Source organism: Puntigrus tetrazona, unplaced genomic scaffold, assembly GCF_018831695.1.
Source record: "Puntigrus tetrazona isolate hp1 unplaced genomic scaffold, ASM1883169v1 S000000776, whole genome shotgun sequence".
Lineage (NCBI taxonomy): Eukaryota > Metazoa > Chordata > Actinopteri > Cypriniformes > Cyprinidae > Puntigrus > Puntigrus tetrazona.
The window spans coordinates 905,544-928,283 of record NW_025048382.1 but is presented as its reverse complement, the minus strand read 5'-3'; the positions used below and the strand labels follow the sequence as shown (position 1 = coordinate 928,283).

At 38.6% G+C, this 22,740-nt stretch overlaps 2 protein-coding genes across 3 annotated transcripts; both read right to left on the bottom strand.

The window, feature by feature from the left end:
* Positions 1–4,982: 4,982 nt before the first annotated feature.
* tlr9 (toll-like receptor 9) lies at positions 4,983–9,844 on the bottom strand. Its single transcript, XM_043233336.1, has 2 exons — positions 9,644–9,844; positions 4,983–9,352 (listed from the first exon to the last, which is right to left on the bottom strand). Exon 2 carries the CDS (start codon positions 9,347–9,349, stop codon positions 6,155–6,157), a length of 3,195 nt encoding a protein of 1,064 aa, XP_043089271.1. The 5' UTR covers positions 9,350–9,352; positions 9,644–9,844; the 3' UTR covers positions 4,983–6,154.
* Positions 9,845–9,995: 151 nt separating this feature from the next.
* On the bottom strand, positions 9,996–22,530 carry apeh (acylaminoacyl-peptide hydrolase). Of its 2 annotated transcripts, XM_043233337.1 has the most exons (23): positions 22,430–22,530; positions 22,043–22,172; positions 20,760–20,886; positions 20,468–20,555; positions 18,427–18,502; positions 17,762–17,853; positions 17,610–17,681; positions 17,387–17,524; positions 16,008–16,099; positions 15,860–15,900; positions 15,134–15,255; positions 14,781–14,841; positions 14,575–14,672; positions 13,641–13,692; positions 13,477–13,565; positions 13,101–13,239; positions 12,423–12,506; positions 12,232–12,312; positions 11,880–11,968; positions 11,439–11,629; positions 10,875–10,977; positions 10,673–10,779; positions 9,996–10,587 (listed from the first exon to the last, which is right to left on the bottom strand). In XM_043233337.1, the coding sequence occupies exons 1-23, from the start codon at positions 22,493–22,495 to the stop codon at positions 10,482–10,484; spliced, it is 2,244 nt and encodes a 747-aa protein (XP_043089272.1). In that variant the 5' UTR covers positions 22,496–22,530; the 3' UTR covers positions 9,996–10,481. The 2 variants fall into 2 exon arrangements, with proteins under 2 accessions (XP_043089272.1, XP_043089273.1); XM_043233338.1 differs by lacking the exons at positions 22,043–22,172; positions 22,430–22,530 and adding an exon at positions 21,033–21,106.
* Positions 22,531–22,740: the final 210 nt, after the last annotated feature.

Below are 22,740 nucleotides of genomic sequence, written 5' to 3'. Positions count from 1 at the left end.
TGTCAGTGAACCGTTTGATCACATTATTTTAGATTGTGTGGGACCTTTTACCGAAGACAAAATCTGGTCATATGTATTTGCTTACGCTAATGTGCACAGCAACTCGCTTCCCTGAGGCTATGACTCTTTTCTTTTCTACTTTTGGACTTCCAAAGGTCGCACAAACTGATCAAGGAACAAATTTTATGTCCCGCCTGTTACCATCCTCTTACTATCCCGAGTCACAGAGAACACTCAAACGATTTCAGCAAACATTAAAAACCATGCTAAAGACGTATTGCACTGAATCTGAAAAGGAATGGGATGATGGAGTACCTTTGCTTTTATTTGCCCTCAGAGAAACTGTTCAGGAGTCTTTAGGTTTTAGCCCCGCAGAGTTGGTTTTTGGGCATACAGTGCGAGGTCCACTTAAACTCCTGAAAGAGAATTGGCTGTCTGACACAAAGTCAAATGTAAATATGCTGGATTATGTTCGCTAATTTCGAGAATGCCTTCATAAAGCTTGTGAGCTAGCCAAGTCAGGTTTGGAAGGGGCTCAGAAAAACATGAAAAGATTCTTTGACAAGGATGCCGTGCAGGAGACAAAGTTTTGGTTTTGATACCAGTTCCTGGCTCTGCTTTGCAGGCAAAGATTTCCGGACCTTATGTTGTGGATCGGAAGCTCAGTGATACTGACTATATTATCGGTACTCCCGATCGGGGGAGAAAAATGCGGGTGTGCCATATTAACATGCTTAAAGGTTATGTTTCTTGAGATAAGGGAGAAGGGTTAAAACACACTATTATCCCAGTGGCCTCTGGCGCTACAGAAATCTCTGCATTTGTCACTCCCGATAACTTCCTTAATTATACTGTGATGGCTTTCGGACTACGGAACGCTCCAACAACCTTTCAATGCCTCATGAACACCGTATTAGGCAATGTTGAAAATTGTAAGGCTTATTTGGACGATATTGTGGTGTATTCATCTACTTGAAGAGAACATGTGAGCACATTATCTACTGTTTTCACACGTTTGTTTAAAGCCTCCCTTACGTTGAATTTATCTAAATGTGAGTTTGCCAAAGCAACGGTTACTTGGGAAAACAAGTAGGACAAGGTCAAGTTCGTCCTGTTGCTCAAAAAGTGCGGGAGGTTGTTTTTTTTTTTTTTTTTTTTTTTTTTTTCCCAGGGCCTCAGACGAAACGCGAACTTAGGTAAGGCGGGTTATTATAGCGCATTTTGCCGAAATCTTTGTTGTTTTGCCTCAAACTAATTTGCGTGCCTCTCAAAAGTTTCTGTGGTCTACTGAGTGCCGACATGCTTTCGAATCTGTGAAACCGCTATTGTGTAATGCTTCAGTGCTTTCTGCTCCGAATTAGAATTGATGTTGATGCCAGTGCCACCGGAGCTGACGCGGTTCTGCTTCAGGATGATGACTATGGAGTGGAGCATCCTGTAGCCTATTTCTTGAAAAAGTTCTTACCGCACCAGAAAAACTACATCACGATCGAGAAAGAGACACTCTCTTTGTTACTGTCGTTGCAACATTTTGAAGTATATGTTGGATCGAGTTCTGTCCCTGTAATTATTTTTGCCGATCACAATCCCTTGGTTTTTCTATCACGTATGCGCAATGCAAATCAAAGAATCATGCGTTGGTCCTTATTCGGGATTATAATCTAGAAATACAGTATAAAAAGGGTAAGGACAACGTATTGGCCGATGTCTTGTTCTTTTGATTTAATTTTAAAATCAACTAGAAGTTGATTTTTATTTGTGTGTGGGGTGTTACGATACCCAGCATTGAGGCTTTTGTGTATTTGAATGTATGTATGCAGGGATTGGCTGTTCCTCAAGGGACGTGATTGGCGAATCCTGATGTGAACGTCTTTAAATGGGTGGCGCTCCCAAAACATGGCGAGCTCACTTCAGCGTTTACGGCTATGGTGTGAAGAGCTCCTGATTCGGCTTCAGTCAACAGATCATCCACATCCCTCGTTGTTATTGTTTGTGTCTGTTTCATTTAACAAAAATGGATTAGTTTAAGTAACTACTCTGGAGTGTAGGAGAGGTCTGCCCTTTTGTTTTTGATATGATTTTGTGATTTGTTTTTGCCTAGGGAGTTAGGGAAGTTGATTTGTATTTTCTTTTCCTTATCATTAGGTAATTTATATATTTTATTTTATGAAGATCTTTTGGTTTATTTTGGCCTTGGGTCTCTCTGAAGTCAATGCTCCTTATATATTAATTTTACTTGTTACCCAATAAATAACGTAAAATTCACATGTTCGTTTGTTCATCTGACTGTGGCTGGAATCCCGTTAAAACATCTTATTCGCGTCTCACTCTTTAAAATGGGCTGTAACAATACCTTTTATCACCAACAGGGTGGATAATTGTAATGGTCTCACCTTACAGAAGACAATTAGATAGCTGTAGCTCATTTTTTTTTTTTTTTTTTTTTTTTTTTTTTAACATGAACAATAATTAATGATGTGCTTACTTCCATATTGTGGCTCACAGTGCTGGATTTGGTGGTCGAACAGTCCAGTATCCGGATTGAAGTCTAATCATAATACCTTACTGTACAACTGCAGCTGCTTACATGGAGGTGTTGATGTGTGAAGGCTAAAACATTATGAAAAATACAGCAGAAAATCAGCAAAAAAAAAATGAAGTTTGATGTGAATTGTTTAAAACTAATAAAATAATATTTGATCATTGTAAGAGTAATACATTTATTCTAACAAACAATCGTCACCTGACTGGGATTTATAAAGGGATTTTTGCACAGGATGGTTTTAAAAATCTGAACTTTTGTGCGTGTGTGAAATTTAGGTTTTGAGAGTGTGTGCACTTTTAGTATAAACATGTTCGGAGAGTTTTATTAGAGAGAACCCAGATCTGAAGACATCAGATGTGCTAAAACATTAGCCACATTTAAATCTAGACTCATCTGTTTAGCTGTGCATTGTACATCCAAACTGACTGTACTGTATTTTATGGATAATCATTTTTCATTTTAAATGGTTTTTAAATTCCTTTTATTTTTGATTATTTTTATTTTAAAGCACTTTATTTTACTATTGTGTGTGGAAAAAATGCTATATAAATAAAATTGCAATGCCATGCTTTACAGGCGTATGTAGGCATATAGAAGATCAGAAATTCCTAGAGCTGCGTAGGGGAAAGAGTGGCATGTATAGCAATGGTCTAGTATTTTTTTGTCCCTGGTGGACCATGTGATTTGCTGTCTGTATTTAGGCAGTTCACAAGTGAAATTAGCTTTATAAAAAAAATTGAGAATGGTAATGAAAGAATGCAGATAATGATGCTTTGTGGGTGTGATTTAATCAACCAACAGTTCGACTGAGCAAAAGTGGCCTGAATGGTAGAGTTCCAAGACGAAAACTGCTGCTGAGCAAAAAGAACATAAAGGCTCGTCTCAGTTTTGCCAGAAAACAACTTGATGATCTCCAAAACTTTTGGGAAAATACTCTGTGCACTGAAGAGACAAAAGTGTTTTTGGAAGGTGTATGCCCCATTATATCTGGTCTAAAATTAACACAGCATTTCAGAAAAAGAACATCATATCAACAGTAAAATATGGTGGTGGCAGTGTGATGGTCTGGGGCTGTTTTGCTGCTTCAGGACCTGGAAGACTTGTTGTGGAATCATGAACCAATGAATGAAACCATCAATTGTGCACAAAATCCTGAAGGATATGTCTGGCCATATTTTCATGATTATTACAGAATTTGGGAGCTAAATGGGAAAAGGACTGGCAGCCTGCAGTTGATTTGATGTTCTAGGTATTATAAAGCTGCCAGAGTTTTGAGAATGCAGCTGACCTGGAGGGCTATGATGCGATATGTACTGGTGTTAAACTAGGGATGGAAAACTCCAGTCCTGGAGAGCCGCAGCCCTGCAGAGATCAGCTCCAACCCTAATTATAACTCACCAATGTCTACCACTCCCATGTTAAACCGTTCAGGTCTTCATGCTTATTTGCATTTGAACATTGTTTCTGCTTCCACTCAAAATAGGCTTTTTCAAAATTGTGTAAATAAGCAGTGGAGTATTTTGAGTTTAAACTTAACAGAAACATTCTGTGCACATGTGAGAATTGTATTACATTTTGAAAAAAAGTAGTGTGCCCTTTAAATTAAAAGTTGGAACGCTGGAACAATCTACCTAATACTGTTTGCGAGGCAGACACACTCTGTCAGTTTAAATCTAGATTAAAGACACATCTCTTTAACCCGTTTTACATACAACACACTAATATGCTTATATAAATTAAATATGTTAAAGAATTCTTAGGCTGCATTAATTAAATCAGCCAGAACCAGAAACACTCTCCATGCAGAACCTGATTTTGCCTGATATCTTTCAATTTCAAGTATAATTATATCTTCTGCACAATGACTGTACAAGACTGTACAAGAACTTTACATTAAATACTGTACAAGTTCATGTATGTGTACTCAACTAGGTATAGTAATTATATTATTTATAGTGTATAGATGGTTAACTGTTGTATAGCTCTATATATATATATTTTTTTTTCACTGTTGTATGTTTACCCATGTGCAACCTGTATGTAGCACCATGGTCCAGCGAGACAAAACATCTTATTTCACTGTATGTCCACACATGTAGCAGAAATGACAATAAAGCTTGACTTAACTTGACTTGAAGACACATTTTTGGATTAAAATATTACAGGGTCAACAAAACATGTTGACCTAGAACACGTTAAACTCAGGATGTGCCACTCCCCATAACACACAACGTACTTATTACATCATAAAAAGAATAGTATTTAACCTAATATTAGTCTGTTTCTTTCTTATTCTGTTTCTCAGTCCATATCCAGAACAGATGGTGGATCAGCACTAAAAGTCTACAGCCCTGATCATCAACAGAGACCAGAACACCTAGAAGAGTTCTAGAGACAGATCATGTGAATCACACACACACACAAACAAACACAAAAGTGTTTTACACAATTAAACATTTTATTGTTAGGCATGATTGATTAGAGTAAATTACAGAAATCTGTGACAGAAATACTTCAGTGAAAGGTTACATACTGCTTTATACTGTATCTATGTGACCACAATTGTTAAAGACAAGAATATATCATTCAAATACCAATAAAGTTGTGCCTATATTTCTAATGCATTTTTATTTTAATTAACGCAACACTAAATTACAATGTGGAAAAAATGAAATGAAATGAAAAGAAAATGTAAGAATTAATGGAACTGAAGATGTCAGAACAATCATGTCAGATAGTGGTTTTCATCAGACCTTCTGCAGCTGCTTATAACAAAACATGTGTCCCTCCAATAGCTCAGATTTACTGGGGTGTCCTTTAAGATTAACAAAAGAGTTTTTACACAATGTGTGAACTAGACAAAATCATAGCTGAACTAGCTCACAATACAAGTCCATCACAAAAGTTATAATAAACACACAATGTTTAGATCATTTCCATGCATTTTAAGTGATAATATGCTCTGTAACCACACATTGCAAACCATACTGACATCTGAACAAATCATTACAACAACAAAAAACTGCAAACAATAATGTTTTAAAATTTATTCTTAGAAGTATTCTTACAAGTTTCTAAGCTCTAGAAACTGTGGCAATATTTTTTGACGTAACTGCATGAAAATGTACAAATGCTTAAATTCACAAGAACATGTGGCATGTGGTCCAACAGGTGCATTAGTTCCTCTCTCTCTCACACACACACACACACACACACACAAATCATTTACTGACCTTGCAGTTGGTACACAAACTGTCTAGTTTGTCTCACATCATATATAGCAGTGCCATGTAAAAGGAACTCAATGGCAGCTAACCAATGAATGAACATAAGCTTTTAAGAAAATGGCATTAATAAAAAGCTTAATCTCTGTAATACATTTCTATAATAAGAATAAGTACTTATTTAGATATGACAGTCCATACTTTTAATTTATCCTGTTTCTACATTCTGTTTGCCATAGGGTGTTAAGATCTCTCTATTTCATCTTTGCATATTTTCAATACTTCCACTGGGCCTATTATACGATCATACATTCTAACAAATAAGCTATAACATGAAACAACAGGACTACATAAAACAAAACATTCTCATTACACTTCACCCTTTTTAAAAGAAGCTTTCTGTAACATTTTTGTTGTAGGCTCTAACATTGTCAGAGACGAGAGCAACACGTAAATTATTCCAGAACAGTGGCTGTACTCGTGGGTTTTTGGGCCAGGACAGAACTGATTTTTTGCAGAGCCGTTTTCTCATCTGAAGGTATTTGAATTTTTGAAAGAGAAGGTCCAGCAAAACAACAACTGCAACATCCACTTTCTCATCGAGAAGCCGTTGCTGAACAAGGAGGAAGGCTTGTCGGACGACCCCACTTTCGTGAGAACTGCCACTAGGGCTAGTTAATACAAACACTGTCTTTCTGCTGTTGTAAACAGCCTTGTGGAGATTCTCTATGCATGATACACCAGGCAACCAATCACGTTCCTCTAAGCAAAGTTGAAAGCGCCATCTCCCTCTGTTCTCCAATCTCACAACCATCTCCTTGTAGATCCAATCTCTGACTGCCTTGTTACTTGTATCAAAGACCACAAATGCATCGTACTGGTTATCTGTCATGCTGCCACCATTAACTGGAGTGTGTCCTCTGTGTCCAGTCCAAATAATCTGGATGCAGTACCACAGGTCCCATCCATAAAGATGTTTCAGGAGAGGAATGCTGGTTGCTGCCAATGTCAACCATAAAGTACAGAGGAAAGCAACACTTCCAAATATCTCCTGGCATGAGTGAAGATCTATTGAGAGGACATTCACACCAGCCAATGACTCTGGATAACCACAGTGAACCTCTGTGGTGAGGTGTGGGATATCCAAACTAGTTTCTCTGAGAAATTTGGCAAACCCAGAAATAACGCAACTACAAGTATAGGGATTAGCATGCAGCACTAGTTTGCAGGAGGACTTATTTTTATGAGGCCCAGCAGGACAGAAAGTATAACCTTTGTGGAATGACATGGGAAGAGCCTGCACATCAAGTATCTTCAGCTGGTTGTGGTTAAGCATTAGGTTTTTAAGGTTTATTGCCTGACTTAGGAAAGCCTTTGGGATTGCAACTAGTCGATTGTGACTTAGGTCCAGGCTTACAAGACGAAGCTCAAAATGCATATTAGGCAAGAAAGAAAGCATGTTTGAGCTAAGGTTCAGGTGGCACAGCTGCTCGAGAACTGAGATGTTGCCCCAAGGGAAATAACTCAGCCCATTAGAGTCCATTCTCAGCATCTGGAGGCTAGGAGGCAAGTTTACGATTACCTCTGGGGGGAATGATTTGAGCTGATTTTCAGAAATGTCTAAGTGTGTAAGGTTAGTAAGACCCTGAAAGAAATGTAGGTACTGGTTACGCTTGGAATCCCACATTATGTCTAAACGATTTCCAGAGAAATCAAGATACTTTAAAGAAGTACTAGTAAGAATGTTAGAGATTCTGAGACCTATGTGATTCTTTGCTAGACTCAGTATTTTAAGAGATGATAAGCGTGGAAGGAATGTGAAGCGATGTCCCATACCCTTCATTACAAAGTGGAATTCGTTGTTGCTGAGGTCAAGAGCTTTTAGTGTGCCACTTATCTCCTGGAAGGCCTTGTCAGAGTACAGGTCAATGCGATTGTGAGCCATATTAAGGTAGGATAATTTGCTTAGATGTGTGAACTGCCGGCCATTTAAAGTTTGACTTATGTAGTTGTAGGACAGATCTATGCAAACCACTTTTTCCATTCCTGTAAAAGTGCTTGAATTCAGCCATGGGATGTTGTTTTGAGAGAGGTCAAAAAAAAGATTTTTAGAGCAGATCTGCTTTTTGAAATGCCACATAGAATAATAAAAAAAACAGTGATTTTCTTCAAAGTACTGCATAGTGTTCGGCACTGAGCTTGGTAGAAAGGCCTTCTGAGTTTGCAAGCTAAGCTGTCCGTTTTCATGTTTTCCAAGAATGTGGTAGTTGTTTGGTATGGCTTCATCAGTGCAGGTTGAAAAGCATGAACTGAAAGAAAGCATGTTTTGGGAAAGGCCCACCCACCTTAAAGTTCTCAGCTGGCTTATAGCATCCATGCTAACAGAGCAGATGAAGTTCATGCGTAGCTCCAGGGACTCAAGTCTTGGCAGTTTGACCAGTGGGGCAAGGCTGTGGTTTGACAGTACTCTGAAGAATAGTCCACTCAGGTACAATTCTCGTAGAGCTGTCATTTTCGCTATGGATGGTGAGAGAGTCAATTCAGAAAAGCATTTCTGGGGTTCATAGTTATAAAGAAGACTAAGGGACACAACATTATGAAGCTCTTCATAAAAGGTGCCATTCTGGATGGCGTAGGCTAAAAAGTTGTCTGATAAATCCAACTCTTGGAGCTTGTGGAGTCGTACGAAGAGATGCTGAGGAATTGTATGCAGTGAATTGCCTCGCAGGCTTAGACTGATTAGAGAGTCCCTTTGATCCAAAAATGCATCCTGGTGCAGATTCAGAGACTGGTTGTTTGGACATGGGAAACACGGCTCAGAAGCATGGTCACACCTTTGGCAATTCCACCCTAGGTTAAGGTGTCTCAGATTTTTAAGATTTGCAAATGACTCTTTATTGATATGTGTGATCTTGTTCTCTCCCAAGTCTAGGCTTTCTAGTGAAAGTGGAAGATATGGGGGAACAATGGTCACATTGTTGTAACTGATTGTAAGGTTCAAAAGCTCAGGGAGATCTTGAAACACACGTGGGTCAATAAAGTAAGACTGATAGCATGGGTTGGCGTAGAAACAATTCTTGTTTAGCAGTAGTTGTTTCAGTAGAGGTGTACCTAAAGGCTTGACAATATGAAAGATGTGATTAAATTCCAGTCCCAGAATCTCAAGCTGCTTTGGTAGTGGAGGAATGGTCTTCAGGCTGTTCCCTGCTAACTGCAGGGAAGTTAGGTTTTTAAGTCCGCTAAATGCTTTCGGGTCAATTTTCATGCTGCATGAAGGCCATCTCTGCTCCTTAAAATGATCTGGTACACAGTTCCACATCAAGCTGAGATGCTTGAGATTGACTAATCCAGAAAATATGGCACCTTTAACGTGGTGTATATGGTTTTCATTTAAGTTAAGTGATGTAACAGAGAAGGATGTGAATTTAGGGACGTTAGCAAGACGCCTACGCTGACAGTCCACATTCATGTGTCCATCCTTGGTAGTGTGAATTTCACATGGATAGAATTCAGCATGTAAAGCTGCCAAAAAATTAAACCGATTCAGTATGACAACCAGATATAGCATGTGTCCAAACATGACCTAGAGACAAGAGAACAAACAAGAAAACAAACAAATAATCAGCTGTGTACGCTAAATGGTATTTAATTATTAATATGCTATATCCTCAAACAGCAAAGCGCATTACATGGATTGGAGTGTTGGTCAAATACAATAGCACAATTGTGAATACATTTATTTTCAATAATTTCTACTATTGTTTGACAGGGCTTTTTTTAAACAGTACGTCTTTGAACAATATGTGATGCTGTAGATTATTTCTTACACTTTCCCATTGTTTCAAACCTATTTAAAACACAGAAAATCACTTACCGAAGATCTGCAGTCCAAAACTCCACAATGCTATGTATCTTTTACATTCACAAAGAAAGTAAAATGATAGGTCTAGGTATTTATATTAAGAATGCACTCCTTTTCATGGAAGTGAAACAAAAGTCTGCAGAATGTGAAAGTCAATCACCCACACACTGAGTTGGGGAACAGATGTTTAGATGTTTGTGGTGATAAAATGTAGTAATGGCTATTTTTAGATCAGTTACTTAAGAGAAATGAAAGGCTGTTTTGAGTGGATAGGACTGGGCTAGTTCAAGCTATACTTTTCTCTTGTACAGAACCGATTTGTTTTGTTTGTTGTTTGATATCAACTTTAAAGAAAGTTACTCTCTTCAGCTTTATAGAAAGTCACATTTTATTGAAAAGAATGCAGAAAGTCATTTAGTACATGTCTCAGAGAGTAACCATATCACAAAAAAGAAGACTGTCAGATAATCAAAGTAGCTACACTGAAAGTGCAGCACAGTAAATGGTTTGGCACAAAATACAATTTGCCAAGAACTGAAAACTAAAACAATTAGAAGAGTAAGAACAGTAAGAAGTCTTTTCAGATAAGAAGCCGTTTAGTGTAATTCCGTTTCATTAAATATCACATGAACATCTTCAGATACCACACAATATGCCTGTGAACCTCTTTTAAGTGTTTTTTGCATCAGTGTTTCACAGAGACAAAGATTTTGACTTGGTCTGAATGGAAAGCACCAAGCTAATGCCTCAATATGACAAGCATAAAAGCTGATATCTATGAAAGAAATGCTAAAACCACTTTAATAGAGTGTAATAAAAGCTGGTTACGATTTTCTGAGAGAAGGTGATATCACAGAGAAAGATGCTGAATAATCCAGAGAGCAGAGTTCATGAACCCATCCGACTCTGCGTCAACCTTGGACAAAGAGTGATTATTGCCTGGATACCACAGCAGTCTGCGGACACACAGATACACTAGTGACCCAGGTTTCCAGAACAGAGAAATGTTTCACAGAAAGTGACCGGTGTCACTGTACTTACCTCACTGGCACCTGCAATGCCTTCAGGGCTCTGTAGTATTCAATACCCTGCTTGTTGGGAACACGCTTGTCATCTTCCCCCAACATCAGAAGTACTGGAGTTTTTACCTGAGAAACAAACGCAACCACATGTGTTACAAGCTGAGCTGTTAAGAAATTAAACGTAAAAGAGTAAATAATGCACATGAACAGCATCTGCTCACCTTGCTGACGTATTTTATTGGTGACTTGTTTAACATCTGTTCCAGAATAGCAGGTTCAAGATGAATATCTGTGCTATATTCATAACCAGCTTCCACCATACACCTGAACACCAAAGCACTCAAAGCCATCAGCTAAATATCACAGTACGTGAATCATATTTTACCCACAAATCATCAGAAAGAGACTATTTATTAAATCACCTTTTTATAGATTTTTTAGTATATTACATGAAGTATTGGATTCAAAATTTTGTTTTTTTTTTAAGTGGTTACACTTTATTTGAAGTCTCCTTTGGACACTTGGCAGCTCCATGTCAACTCCTTCTCATTAATTTGCAACTATATGCATACTAACTCTGAGTGGACCGTTTTAGGTTTAAGATTAGCTAAATGAGTTTCAGAAAGTCTGTATGTTGTGGACCCATCTTCTAAAACTTCAACATTCATTTTCCACATCTCCAAAAAAAACACTGTGATATAAAATTTCACCCTTCAAAAAAACGATTTGAGTTTAGATTTGAAATTGAGTATTTCAGTATGATATGCAGTTTAATGTCATATTACCAGTCTGGAATGTCTGTACAGCCGATCATGGTGGCCAGGTTTGTGACTGGATTTCGTGCCACACACGCCTTATAAAACTCAGGATATTGTCCAATTAGATGACAAGCCAGGAATCCACCGTGAGAGCCTCCAGCCACAGCGATCCTCTGCTCGTCAAAGTCACCTTGCTTCAAAACACTGTCTACTGCCAACTGTTAAGAGGTCAACAAAGATAATGTGTATATCTACGCATGCTATATTAAAAAGTATAAATCACAAAACATACGCTGCAAATTCCAGAAGAGCCCCCAACTTTCAGAACTTCGAACAAATATGGAAAATGCAACAACCAAATTCAACGAACAACAAGTAGTATCCTAACATATATTTATAAATATTTAAAAGGCTGTGGAATATTCTAGATATTTAATCACACTGATGATTGGAGTAGGTAGTGTATACCTGCACATCTTTCACATCCTGGGTACCAACGTTTCCTGGTAAGGAGATGATGTTATCCTGACCAAAGCCAAGTGAGCCTCTGTAGTTCACTACAACAGGTAAGACATGCATGGAAAACATGACCAAAGACTATAGGATACTCAAAACTTGTCTTTTGAATGGAGAAAAATGCAATATGGCCACTCTATCAAATGAAGCCCCATTAAAAGAGCCAATCATTAATCAGTAAAGTCAGTGTGTGTGTCTGTGTATGTTTTCCCCATAAAATATTCGTTGAAATGTTTTATCACAGAGAGACTATATGAAGGCCAATCATGATGTGTGTAGTGTAAACAGTGTAACTGTTCCTCACCAAGCAGGACGCTGAAGCCCATCTTACACAGAACTGCCGTGGACAAGAACCACTCTGACACCAGCACTGAATGAGGGCCTCCTGACAGACACACAGAGTCAAAACACAGATCAGCACAACAACATACTGATGTTGCATGTATTTATTATATATGGTTTTTGTATTGTTATCAAGGACACTAAAGAACAGACCGTGTGGCATGACAATGAGAGGTAGTTTGCTTCCTGCTGTCATTTCCTTTGGTTTCAGTAGAATTGCATTAAAGTCCAACCCAGCTAAAGGAAAACAGAGAGGGTTTTTTTCATGCAAGAGGACAGGTGTCCACACTTTATAACATATAGACACACTGTAAAGTGCAAAATGAGAACAAACACAAAACTTTGAATTCATGGATTAAAGCAAAAAAAAAAAAAAAAAAAAAAAAAAAAAAACCTTTGCTAAACCCCATTTCCATAGCCATACCTCTCACACACCCATTGGTTTTCTTGTAATTAGTGTTGTCCTCTTAATATAAACAAATTTAGGAGCACATTTTAAATCAATAATAAAACATTCTCAACAAAATTAGCCTAAAACGAGGCTGACATTTGACTCAACGTGATTTACAGGGGCATTTTTATTTTACCATTCCAAATGCATCTTTGTTTTTATTTTAGGCTGCTGTCTCTTTAAGACCTCACGCACAGATCTAATATACTGTTACACATAGCTCTGTGTTTTCTTTTCTTTTTTGGTGCGCTTGTCCTCCTAATTGAAGTTCAAAGAACCTTCTGATCAATAATCAAATTCTGATTAAAAATTTGCCTCCAATTATGCAATTATGTTGGACTGAACATCAGCACATATATGCCCTGTCCCTCAGATCTTACGGTATTGGCTGTTGTCCTCCTCAGGAGGCGGGCTGAAGTTTAACGTCTGCCAGCTGATGTCCGCCTGAGGCTGAGTCTCCTCCAGTGTGACCCATGACATCTTGCTTTCAGAACCCTTCGGTGGCAGGAAGCCCACCCGCTGCAGAACACATCATCTGATTACATCTACCTTATTATAATAACTGATGACCAAAACCTGCTATACCAATACAAAATGTTGCTGATTAAACAGGGTAATTGAAACCTTTTTTGTTTATGTTTCTGATTAGTATTTAACTTTTTAAATAGTTAAAAATACTTGAATAGGAAAAATAAGCACGTTCTAGAGCAAATATGCTGTGGTGCGGAAACATATGGAGAATCTGTGTGAGAATACCAGGTCTGGAGGGCAGTTTGGTGAAGAGCAGCTGACCACCATCAGATCTCTGTGAATATTCAGCAAACTCCAGCTTCCCTCCTCGGACTCTAGAGCGACACAGAGTACTGTCAGATCACAGACATGTGTTTCATGAGAAGATGAAGAGAGGGCGCTCTACATACGGGAGGTGAGAGACGTGACTTCACCAGTTGAAATATCAACAACCAACAAATCCTGTAATATAGGAACGAAAGGAACTGATTAACCAACATATACTCACATCCCAAAAAAGACACAACTAAGAGATTTGAAACAGAAAAGAAATTCCCCTGCAGATGACTGCTACAGAGGGGATATTTTTTACACTGAGGGGGTTTCGCATTTAAGTCACTGAATATGTTCAATCCCTCAATAAGTTTTACTATATAATCAAGTAGTTTCACAAAAAACAATATAAAACCTTAATTTGCTCAGACGTGATTAGTCTTTAGGATTCATGTCTGTAAATTATGTATTACTGTAGATGTGAATGGAAAGGTTTATGGTCTCTTTGGGCAGGACATAATGAAGTCAAAAGTTTACATACATCTGGCAGAATCTGCAAAATCTAAATTATTTTACCAAATTATTTGAATTTATAAAATGACCTGGTTCAAGAGTTTACATGCCCTTGATTCTTAATACTGTGGTTACCTAAATGATCCACAGCTGGTTTTTAACCGATAGTTGTTCACGAGTCATTTGTTTGATCTAAACAATCGTAAACAGAACATATTTGTGTATTTGATACATTTCCAGCAATGATTTTGAGAAATCTCTTTTCACTCTGAGGACGCAACTATTCACAGAAGGTTCAAATGATTACTGATGCTCCAGAAGAAGAAAAATGCACTAAGAGCTGAGGGGTGAAAACTTTTGAACAGAACGAAGATGTGCATATTTTCCCAGAAGACAAAATAAATTAAATTCAGCTCTTAATACATTGCTACCTTAGTAAAAAAGGTCACTTCAGTAAAAGGCTTTACCTCGTTTTATAGGCATTATGCAGTGAGTTACAATGAGAAATCTGTATATATTGGCATTCTGATGATTCTGAATGCAGCTCTGGTGCAGTACCTTGCGGCATCGCTGAGCACAGGAAATAAGCACACGCTGACTGTCAGCTGACCAGCAGTGGGGAGAAAGCATTGAGCTGTAGATCCCAGTAAAACCATCTGACACACAAACACAGAAATACATTAAACAGGCTAGAGACCTTCACCTAAATCACAGCTTTTATCCATTTTTCACCCAAAACTAAAAACATGAATGTATGCACATACCCTCTCTGGCTCTCTGCACCACATCAACCACAACACTTGACTTCTTGGTGTACCAGTCATACTGCAACCAAAGCCCAACAATACATAGTCACTTGATTTAAGTTACTTACATTTGATCACTTTGACACAAGATCACTTAGACTAGAAATACCCCCCACATCTCCAACAACTCCATTTCTTTTGAAATTGGGAAACGTAAAATCTAATTAAAATCTGTTTAAATAATTGGGCTGAAGGCTCTTTGGGCTAAATATGTTTTGAACGAGAAATCTTCTTGGTTATTAAAATATTAGGTAAAGGAATTACAAAGTTACTACGACTCTTTAAGAATTGGCCACAGACAAAATACACACCATACACAGCCGGTTGCACTGCTGGTGTGGACCGAAGACGCCACACTCCAGGTAAACAATACGGCAGTGGTCAGGACTCAGCCGAGGAGAGCAGACAGCGCTGGAGTTAGATGATAACTGTTCTGGGGTGAGAGCAAAGATAAAATAAAAAATCTTAATCCTCATCTTTAGTACTGTCCCTTTAAGAGCTGCACGGATCTAAAATACTGGCGCGTGTGTTTTTCTCTTGATTGCTTACTTTCCCTTTAGACACAAGCAACTGTATTTAACGCTGTGTGTTTCATTATAATGCCCTTATAAGAACACCCTTATAATGCAGGCTAAATAGATAACGTTACCAAGTGTTCTACTAAATTACAAAAATAAACATTCACTAAAATAAAACTACAATCCATCCAGCACCTATATCCTGTATGAATTTCTGTGTTCTGTCGAACACAAAGGAAGATATTTTGAGGAAAGTTTGTAACCAGGCTGTTCTGGGTCACCCTTGACTTCCATAGTATGGAAAAAAAAAAAAAAAAAGTGGAAGTATGTTGGGTTAATGGTGACCCACTGAAATGATGAGAAGTTTTGGGTGAACTATTCCTTTTAATCAATATCACATCAGAGACTGCCATCGATTGGCCGATTTCCCATAGTGTCAGCTACCGACAAAATGTTCTCTTATGCAAGAATTACACAAAAGAATTGTCTTTACAGAATGGTTTGAGTTGCATAGCTTACCACATTTACCACTGGCCAGATCCACATAAAACAGAGACGACCTGCAGAGATCGCACCGCTGTTAGCACGCAGGCAAACAGTCCACTCCAAAACCGTACATTAAGACAGCAGAAAAGTCTTCGCCAGACACATATTTCCCATCACTCACCTTCTGTTGGCACAGTATTTAAGCCCCAGTCTGAATGGCTCATGCCACCAACCCACAAACACGAGCCCTGTGTCATTGGGAGACCAGAACGCCTGTGGACAAGACTTAAGTGTATTATTCATCTTGAAATGATATATTTTCTAAGAACAATAACTCTCACAATAAAGTAAGTCTTTTTCAGTTTAAATTGGTTTTAGCGGCTTTACAACTATTTGCACATTTTATCTGCGAATACAAAAAAGAAGTGAATGAAAATCCATTTTTTCCTGTTCCTGTTAAGATTACATACTGAAGCTAAAAGTGTCAATGTGCTGTGTTTAAACAGCATTGTTGTTTTTTCATTTGAGGTACTTCTCGTGTAGTCAGAACGCATGTTTTGGTCATTCTCTTTCAAAACCCTGCAGCACTCTTTTCTTTCAACTCTGAATTAAACAAAAGAGTCCCAGATCATCCATCAGTGTTTGACAGCTGGTGTCACATAATGGACAAAAACGTCCTTTTGACACAATATACACAACACAATATAAAAACTGTGTATACATTTTTCCTTTTTATTGTCAAACCTGCAACTCATCTCCTCATTCTCCTTGACTTTTCTTGCTAATTCTCTAAAAGAGTACTTATCAGAGTCATGCAAAATTACAATACTCTCTCCAAAATGTTTAATCATAACAAGTAGATGTTTCCAAAAGTCAAAATCCTCCAATGACATCTCTACAAAATAATTCAACCCATTCTCAATATCAAAGCGTAATAATGAAAATCATTATACCCCAGCATACTCACAAAACATCACTGTAAAATGTTCTAAAGTTCACTAAGATCTTCCTTAAGATCTCTAAGACTTCCACGAGTTAACATGTGTCGACTGTAAAACACAGTACGCATTTATGGTGTTATTACTACATTTTCGTGTTAATCCATATTTACTGAAAACAATGCACTGTCACTTTAATTCAGCACGTGCAGCAGAAACGATCTCTGCACAGCTGCAGATGCACAGCTCTGATGAATGCTTTATCTATTTATGGAGAGCACGGAAAAAATATGTACTGCAAAAGAAGTGTGTGTGTGTGTGTGTGTGTGCACATGAGCGCATGAGCCCTGAATGCAAGTAAAAAGAAATGCAATTTATAAACCCATAAAGCACGCCTGTGGAAAATTTCCGTTTCCGCTTACTCTATGTTTATTCATTTATCTGTCTTTACATTTTGTTTTTGTTTTTTGTAACGTATGCCCAGCATACTGTCAATTCCCAATGTGTTAAATAAAAAGGAAAAAAGAGGGGGGAAAAAAAATACCCACAATCATTTTCAGTGCGTCTGAGCCACCTTACTTTGAATCCATGTTTGAAACACAAACACAGAGAGAGGGCGTACCTGTCCCGGGGAGACGTTGGTGGGTATTCCTTCCAGTACAGTGATGTTACTGCCTTCGATGTCCAGCACACAGAGCACTGGGCTGCTTTTACTCACAAGTGCTTCACCCCAGTCTTCATAATACTCAAACTGCTGACCCTGCACACACAGTCATCCCCAACACAAATCCAACTCAAATTATCAAGTCAAAAGAAGATGGCACATTGGATGTCACAGTCTGTACCAGGACTGTTTCCTCTGTCTTGTCTGTCTTAGTGGTCTCCTCTTCATCAGCGAGCAAACCCGTCTCAGGTCGCTGCATTTTAAAAGAACAGGAGGTCAGACGAAGAACATTAGAAAGCATGTGAGTTTTCTGTAATCATCTGGGTCTGTGACCTGGAAGTACGACTCTGTCTTGGGTCGTTTCTTCTCAGCAACATATAGGAGATGAGTTTCTGAATGAGACCAGACCATACAGCCAAACTGATCTGAGAACAGAAGACACACAAGCCTTAAATTAGCAAGACTGTCAAACCGTGTCTGCTTCTGATGCTGGTTTTAAGACAGAAGCCATGCAAAATAAACCGTTTTCAAGTTTCTTGGCCTATAGGTGGCACTGTAAGCACATTCAGCAAGATTACTGTGCCAAACATTGACTGACAATTTCATTTAAACAGACCAAAGCATGGTCCAGATACAACTTCCTGTTTAGGAATCTCAATTTCACAAAATTGAACCTTAAGACTGTTTTTGTGGTCAGGGGCACAAATTAGAGTAGTGCAAGAGAAAACCTATCAAAGTTGAATGTTCAGTAGGCCCTGTTATGATCTACGCTGAAGCTTGCGTTAGAAAAACAAAATACCAAAAAAACTGAAACTAAGCACAATGCATTTTTTCCTAAAGCGTGTGACCTATGACATCCAAAGCTATATTCAGCCGAGAGCCACAGGACCTCATGTGACTCAGCTGCAGGACCAGATGTGAAAGAAGCAGCTGTAACGGGACAAAGCCATGAGTCTGAGCAGACATCGATTCTTTTGACCGTCATATTTTCTTCTTACCATCTTCATACACTTTGCCATGTTTGTTGAGAGTCATCAGATTAAGACACTTCAGCTTCCTGTTCTTATGCCAGATCTAGAGAGAAAGAGAGAGTGCAGGCTGTTAAAGACAAATCACTGCAGATCCTGTAGAGCAGTGTTTCTCAAACGTGTCCTGGAGAAAACCCACCACTGCATATTTCGCATCTCTTCCTCACCTAACACACCTGATTCGACTCACCAGCTCATAGGGATTTTAAGACAGTAGCCCTAAAAGAGCAGGACTGGACACCTCTAATGTAGTCGTGTTCACAAAACACCTTAAAAAGAACACCGTTTTTGAATCTTTCCATCCGATCTCCTGGTCTGGTGATAGCACTTTTAGCATAGCTTAGCATAGATCATTGAATTCAATTAGACCATTAGCATCGTTTACAAAAAGAACCAGAGAGTTTCAATATTTTTCCCCATTTATAACTTGACTCTTCTGTAGTTATACAGTGTACTAAGACCGACGGAAAAGGAAAAGTTGCGATGTTCTAGGCACTTATGATTAAGAACTATACTCCCATTTCGGCGTAATAATCAAGGAACTTTGCTGCATGGCCACAGCAGGCGCAATAATATCACGCAAGTAGACAAACTTGTGTTCTATCAAAACGAGTTCTAGAACGGCAGATTTTTGAAGATGTGCGTTTATTCATGCAATGCATTCTGTACTAACAGATATCTACGGTTATACCAGCGTGTGCAGTGTTGCTCTAGATATGTGACTTCACATTACACTCATGCAAAGATGACAATTTACTCTGTCCTGGGACAATTGCTTATTAGACAATACAAGCAATAGCGATTGAGAGCAACCAGGTGGAAGATATTTTGCTAAACGGTTGTGCCAGGAGAATAGTCGAAGAAGCTTCCTTAGAGACTTGAAATTGTCATTAGTAAATTATCGTGAAATGTCACGGCAAAGAATCTCAGTGCTTGTGTACGGATGGAGCTTTTCTGCACACTATGCCTGGTAAAGAGTGAACACCAGAATATAACACTGGGCTGCATGTATAAAGCAATTCAGAAAAACGTTTTACTTTAATGTGTCAAAAAGGACCGGGAGAACAATGCATTGGAATTTGGACTGATGCTCATAACCTCCATTTCATTGATACAGACAAAACGTATCTGTAGACAGAGCTGGGTAGATTACTTACAAATTGTAATATCTTACAGACTCCATATTACATGACAAAAGTTGTAGTTGCATTACACATTTTACGTAATAGAATCAAAATACTTTTAGATTACTTTGGACTCGTTTTCCAAAAGGTTTGAAAATGCATTCCATTTGTTGTTATCAACATTAAGCGAGTTAAACGTTACATCAGGATTTCTCAAACTGGGTTTTGAGGTGTTTGTGAGTTTAACAAAAAGGCTAAACCTTTATTAAATCTTAAAAATGACAACTTTGAAATATAAAACACAGGAACCTGCATGTCATGTGACCAAAACCAATGTCAGAGAACCATGAACATGCAGATGTGACACTTCATTATTAAATTATTTTGTAATCTCAGAGGTACTAAAAAGTATATTAGGTGAAGTAATATAATATTTTAATGTTTCAGAGTGGCTCAGTGATAATTCATTATTATTTGTTTTATCTGTAGTTGATGCAATGTTGAAACACTTCTTAAAACGAAATTTTTTTGTAAATCCAGCTGTTAAATGCTGTGTAGCCACCCGACTAAAGACTGATCTTTTTCTGAGTGTATACAAGCAAAGTAGAATATTTTAGACGGGAAAACAGAATCAAATCAATTATGAATAAATTATTGCTATTGTGCAAATAATATGCAATCCATAAAAACAGAATAGCCATTTAAATGTTTTCTATTAAATATTACGCAGCACCAAACAGTGTAAGACTACTCTGACAAGATATTTTTGGAGTAACACATATTTGTTCAGTTGTTTAGAAGCTTGCATCGCATGTTAAAGTGTCAAGTAAAGTCTAAACGTTTAGTCATATTTTAGGTAAAGAAATGATTTGTGCAAGAAATCTGACCTCAAGAAACTGCTTGTCTTCTCCTTTAACGGTGCTCTCTCTCAGTACAGCCTTCATTTCACCGGACGGAGAATCCACGCTGAGCAGCCTAAACACACGGAGCCAGAGCTCGGTCAGGGCACTCGAAGAGGCAGGCGAAACCTCTACATTGTTGACTATCATTGCATGGGGAAAAACATTGGTGTTCCGCAAAAGATGAAAAAGTAACGAAGGTTCGGAAAGACATGACAGCAATTGTAAGTGCTGACAGACTGTGAGTTCAGGGTGAATCGACTAGTAAAAAGTAACCCACTCTCCCTTGATTTCGGTGCAGTTTCCTGAGGGTCCGGAGTAAACCACTGATTCGTCATCATGAAACACAATGTACTGGCGACAAAACTTCACATTTTCATTCCTCTCCAAATCCCGCTGAGTCCACTCTGAAACACACAAAGAGATTATTTAACACTTTGCAAATTTGCAAAAAACTAAATAAAAAAGGCTTGTAAGCCTACAGCTTTGTTACCACCCTACGGCCCAACTATGTTATCATAAACATTAGCAATACAAAAGTAGAGGTTATTACTTAAATCAACTTTAACAGTTGAATATTCCATGTAGAACCAAACATCTGCTGACTGTAGCGGTTAGGCCTTCATCTGACTGCATTTCCTCTGTGTACATGCAAAATAACTCCGTGTTTTCATACCTTTGGTGCTATCTGCCCTCTCAATCATGCAGCTAACACATCTTGCTTTTCTTGTTTTTGGCAGACCTGCTGCACCATCAATTCGTTCACTGAATCGACTGAGGTCTAGAAACCAAGCCTTGATCGCAACAAAGCAGCAAAGCAGTCGGTCACATTTGCTGCTACTAAATGAAGTGCTAGGATTAATGTGTGGGCCAGTTTGCTACTAGCTGAACTTTAATCAACACTAAACTGTGAATTGGAATGAGAAGAGGACTAGCGACCAATAGATGACCTAAACGTCACAGACTGAGCTCTTGGCAAGCCTTCGACGCTGCAGGTTTGCAGTGGTGTGTAAAAGTGGAATCATTTATTTTTTAATTATTTATTAATACAGAAACCTTTCTGGAGCGCAAAAGCAGTCATAAGTATCCCAGGTACATTTCTAGCAAAAAACGAGTCAAAGTTTTCGTTAGTTTATTAAGTAAAGAATGTTCCATAGATAGTTTGTGAATGTCCAGCCGTAAATATATCAAAACTTAATGAATGATTAGTGACTTAAGAGGAGATTTTCTCAATATTTACTTTTTTTGGACCCTCAGATTCCATATTTTCATATTGCGTTCTCTAAATATAATACATCTTAACAATCCATACAGCAATCGTAAGATTATCTATTCATCTTTCCATGTATGAATCCCAATTCCAGAAATGGACTCTTCCAGGGTCAAATTTGTCTTGCACTTGATGTAAAAAGCTTTTCATCTTGTCCTTATATCAACTGTAAGGACTGAAAGATCGTGTACAGCTAGACGTTTAAACGACAGTTGAGTTTTGCCAGTGTATCTATAATGGTCTGTTTAAATAGTTCAGTAGTTTAGTCCTGAGAGATGATGCTGAGTTTAAACCTGTGTAAACGTTGCAGTACTGTCCGCCGTATCGTGACGTGATCACCGGTCCCACATCCGCGCGACACAACGCCGGGAACCGACACTGATCCCGGTACAACTGAGCGATCTCCGCCGGCTCCCGGAGCACCTGAAACACCACACGAGGTCACGGCATGATCACACACAGCAAAGACACGAGAACACACACTGAATACAGACAGAACAGGCGCAGCGAGAACGTGTTTCAGCTGATCAGCCGAGCACGTGACGCGGAAGTTGTCCGAATAACACGAAGCGGGGGGTTTGTGCTGTTGAGAACGACCGGTCTGCGTTCTGCTGCACAGTAAAGTGAAATACACACGAGAGGGTTTCGTTCCGAAGTGTATTTCAGTCCTTTGACTGTACCTTTGAGCCCATGACAGCGCAGTGTGTCCAGAGTCGGTGCTGAAGAAGAATCCCACGACTAAACATGGAGCTGAGGGGGCGGGGCGAAAGGCAACTGTAGCTCCCTCTGATTGGTCAGATGAGGGGACGTGTACGTTATTTATATCAGACGGTACAATAATGGTTTAATGTTGGTGAGACGGTTGTTCGAGTATAATGGCATCTCTGTATTTACTGTGAATTCCTTAATTATTATAAGATCCCTATAACTATAAAGAGTTTGCCATAAAGAGATTGCAGTAGTACTTCGTGCCACTTCTTAAGTCATTAGC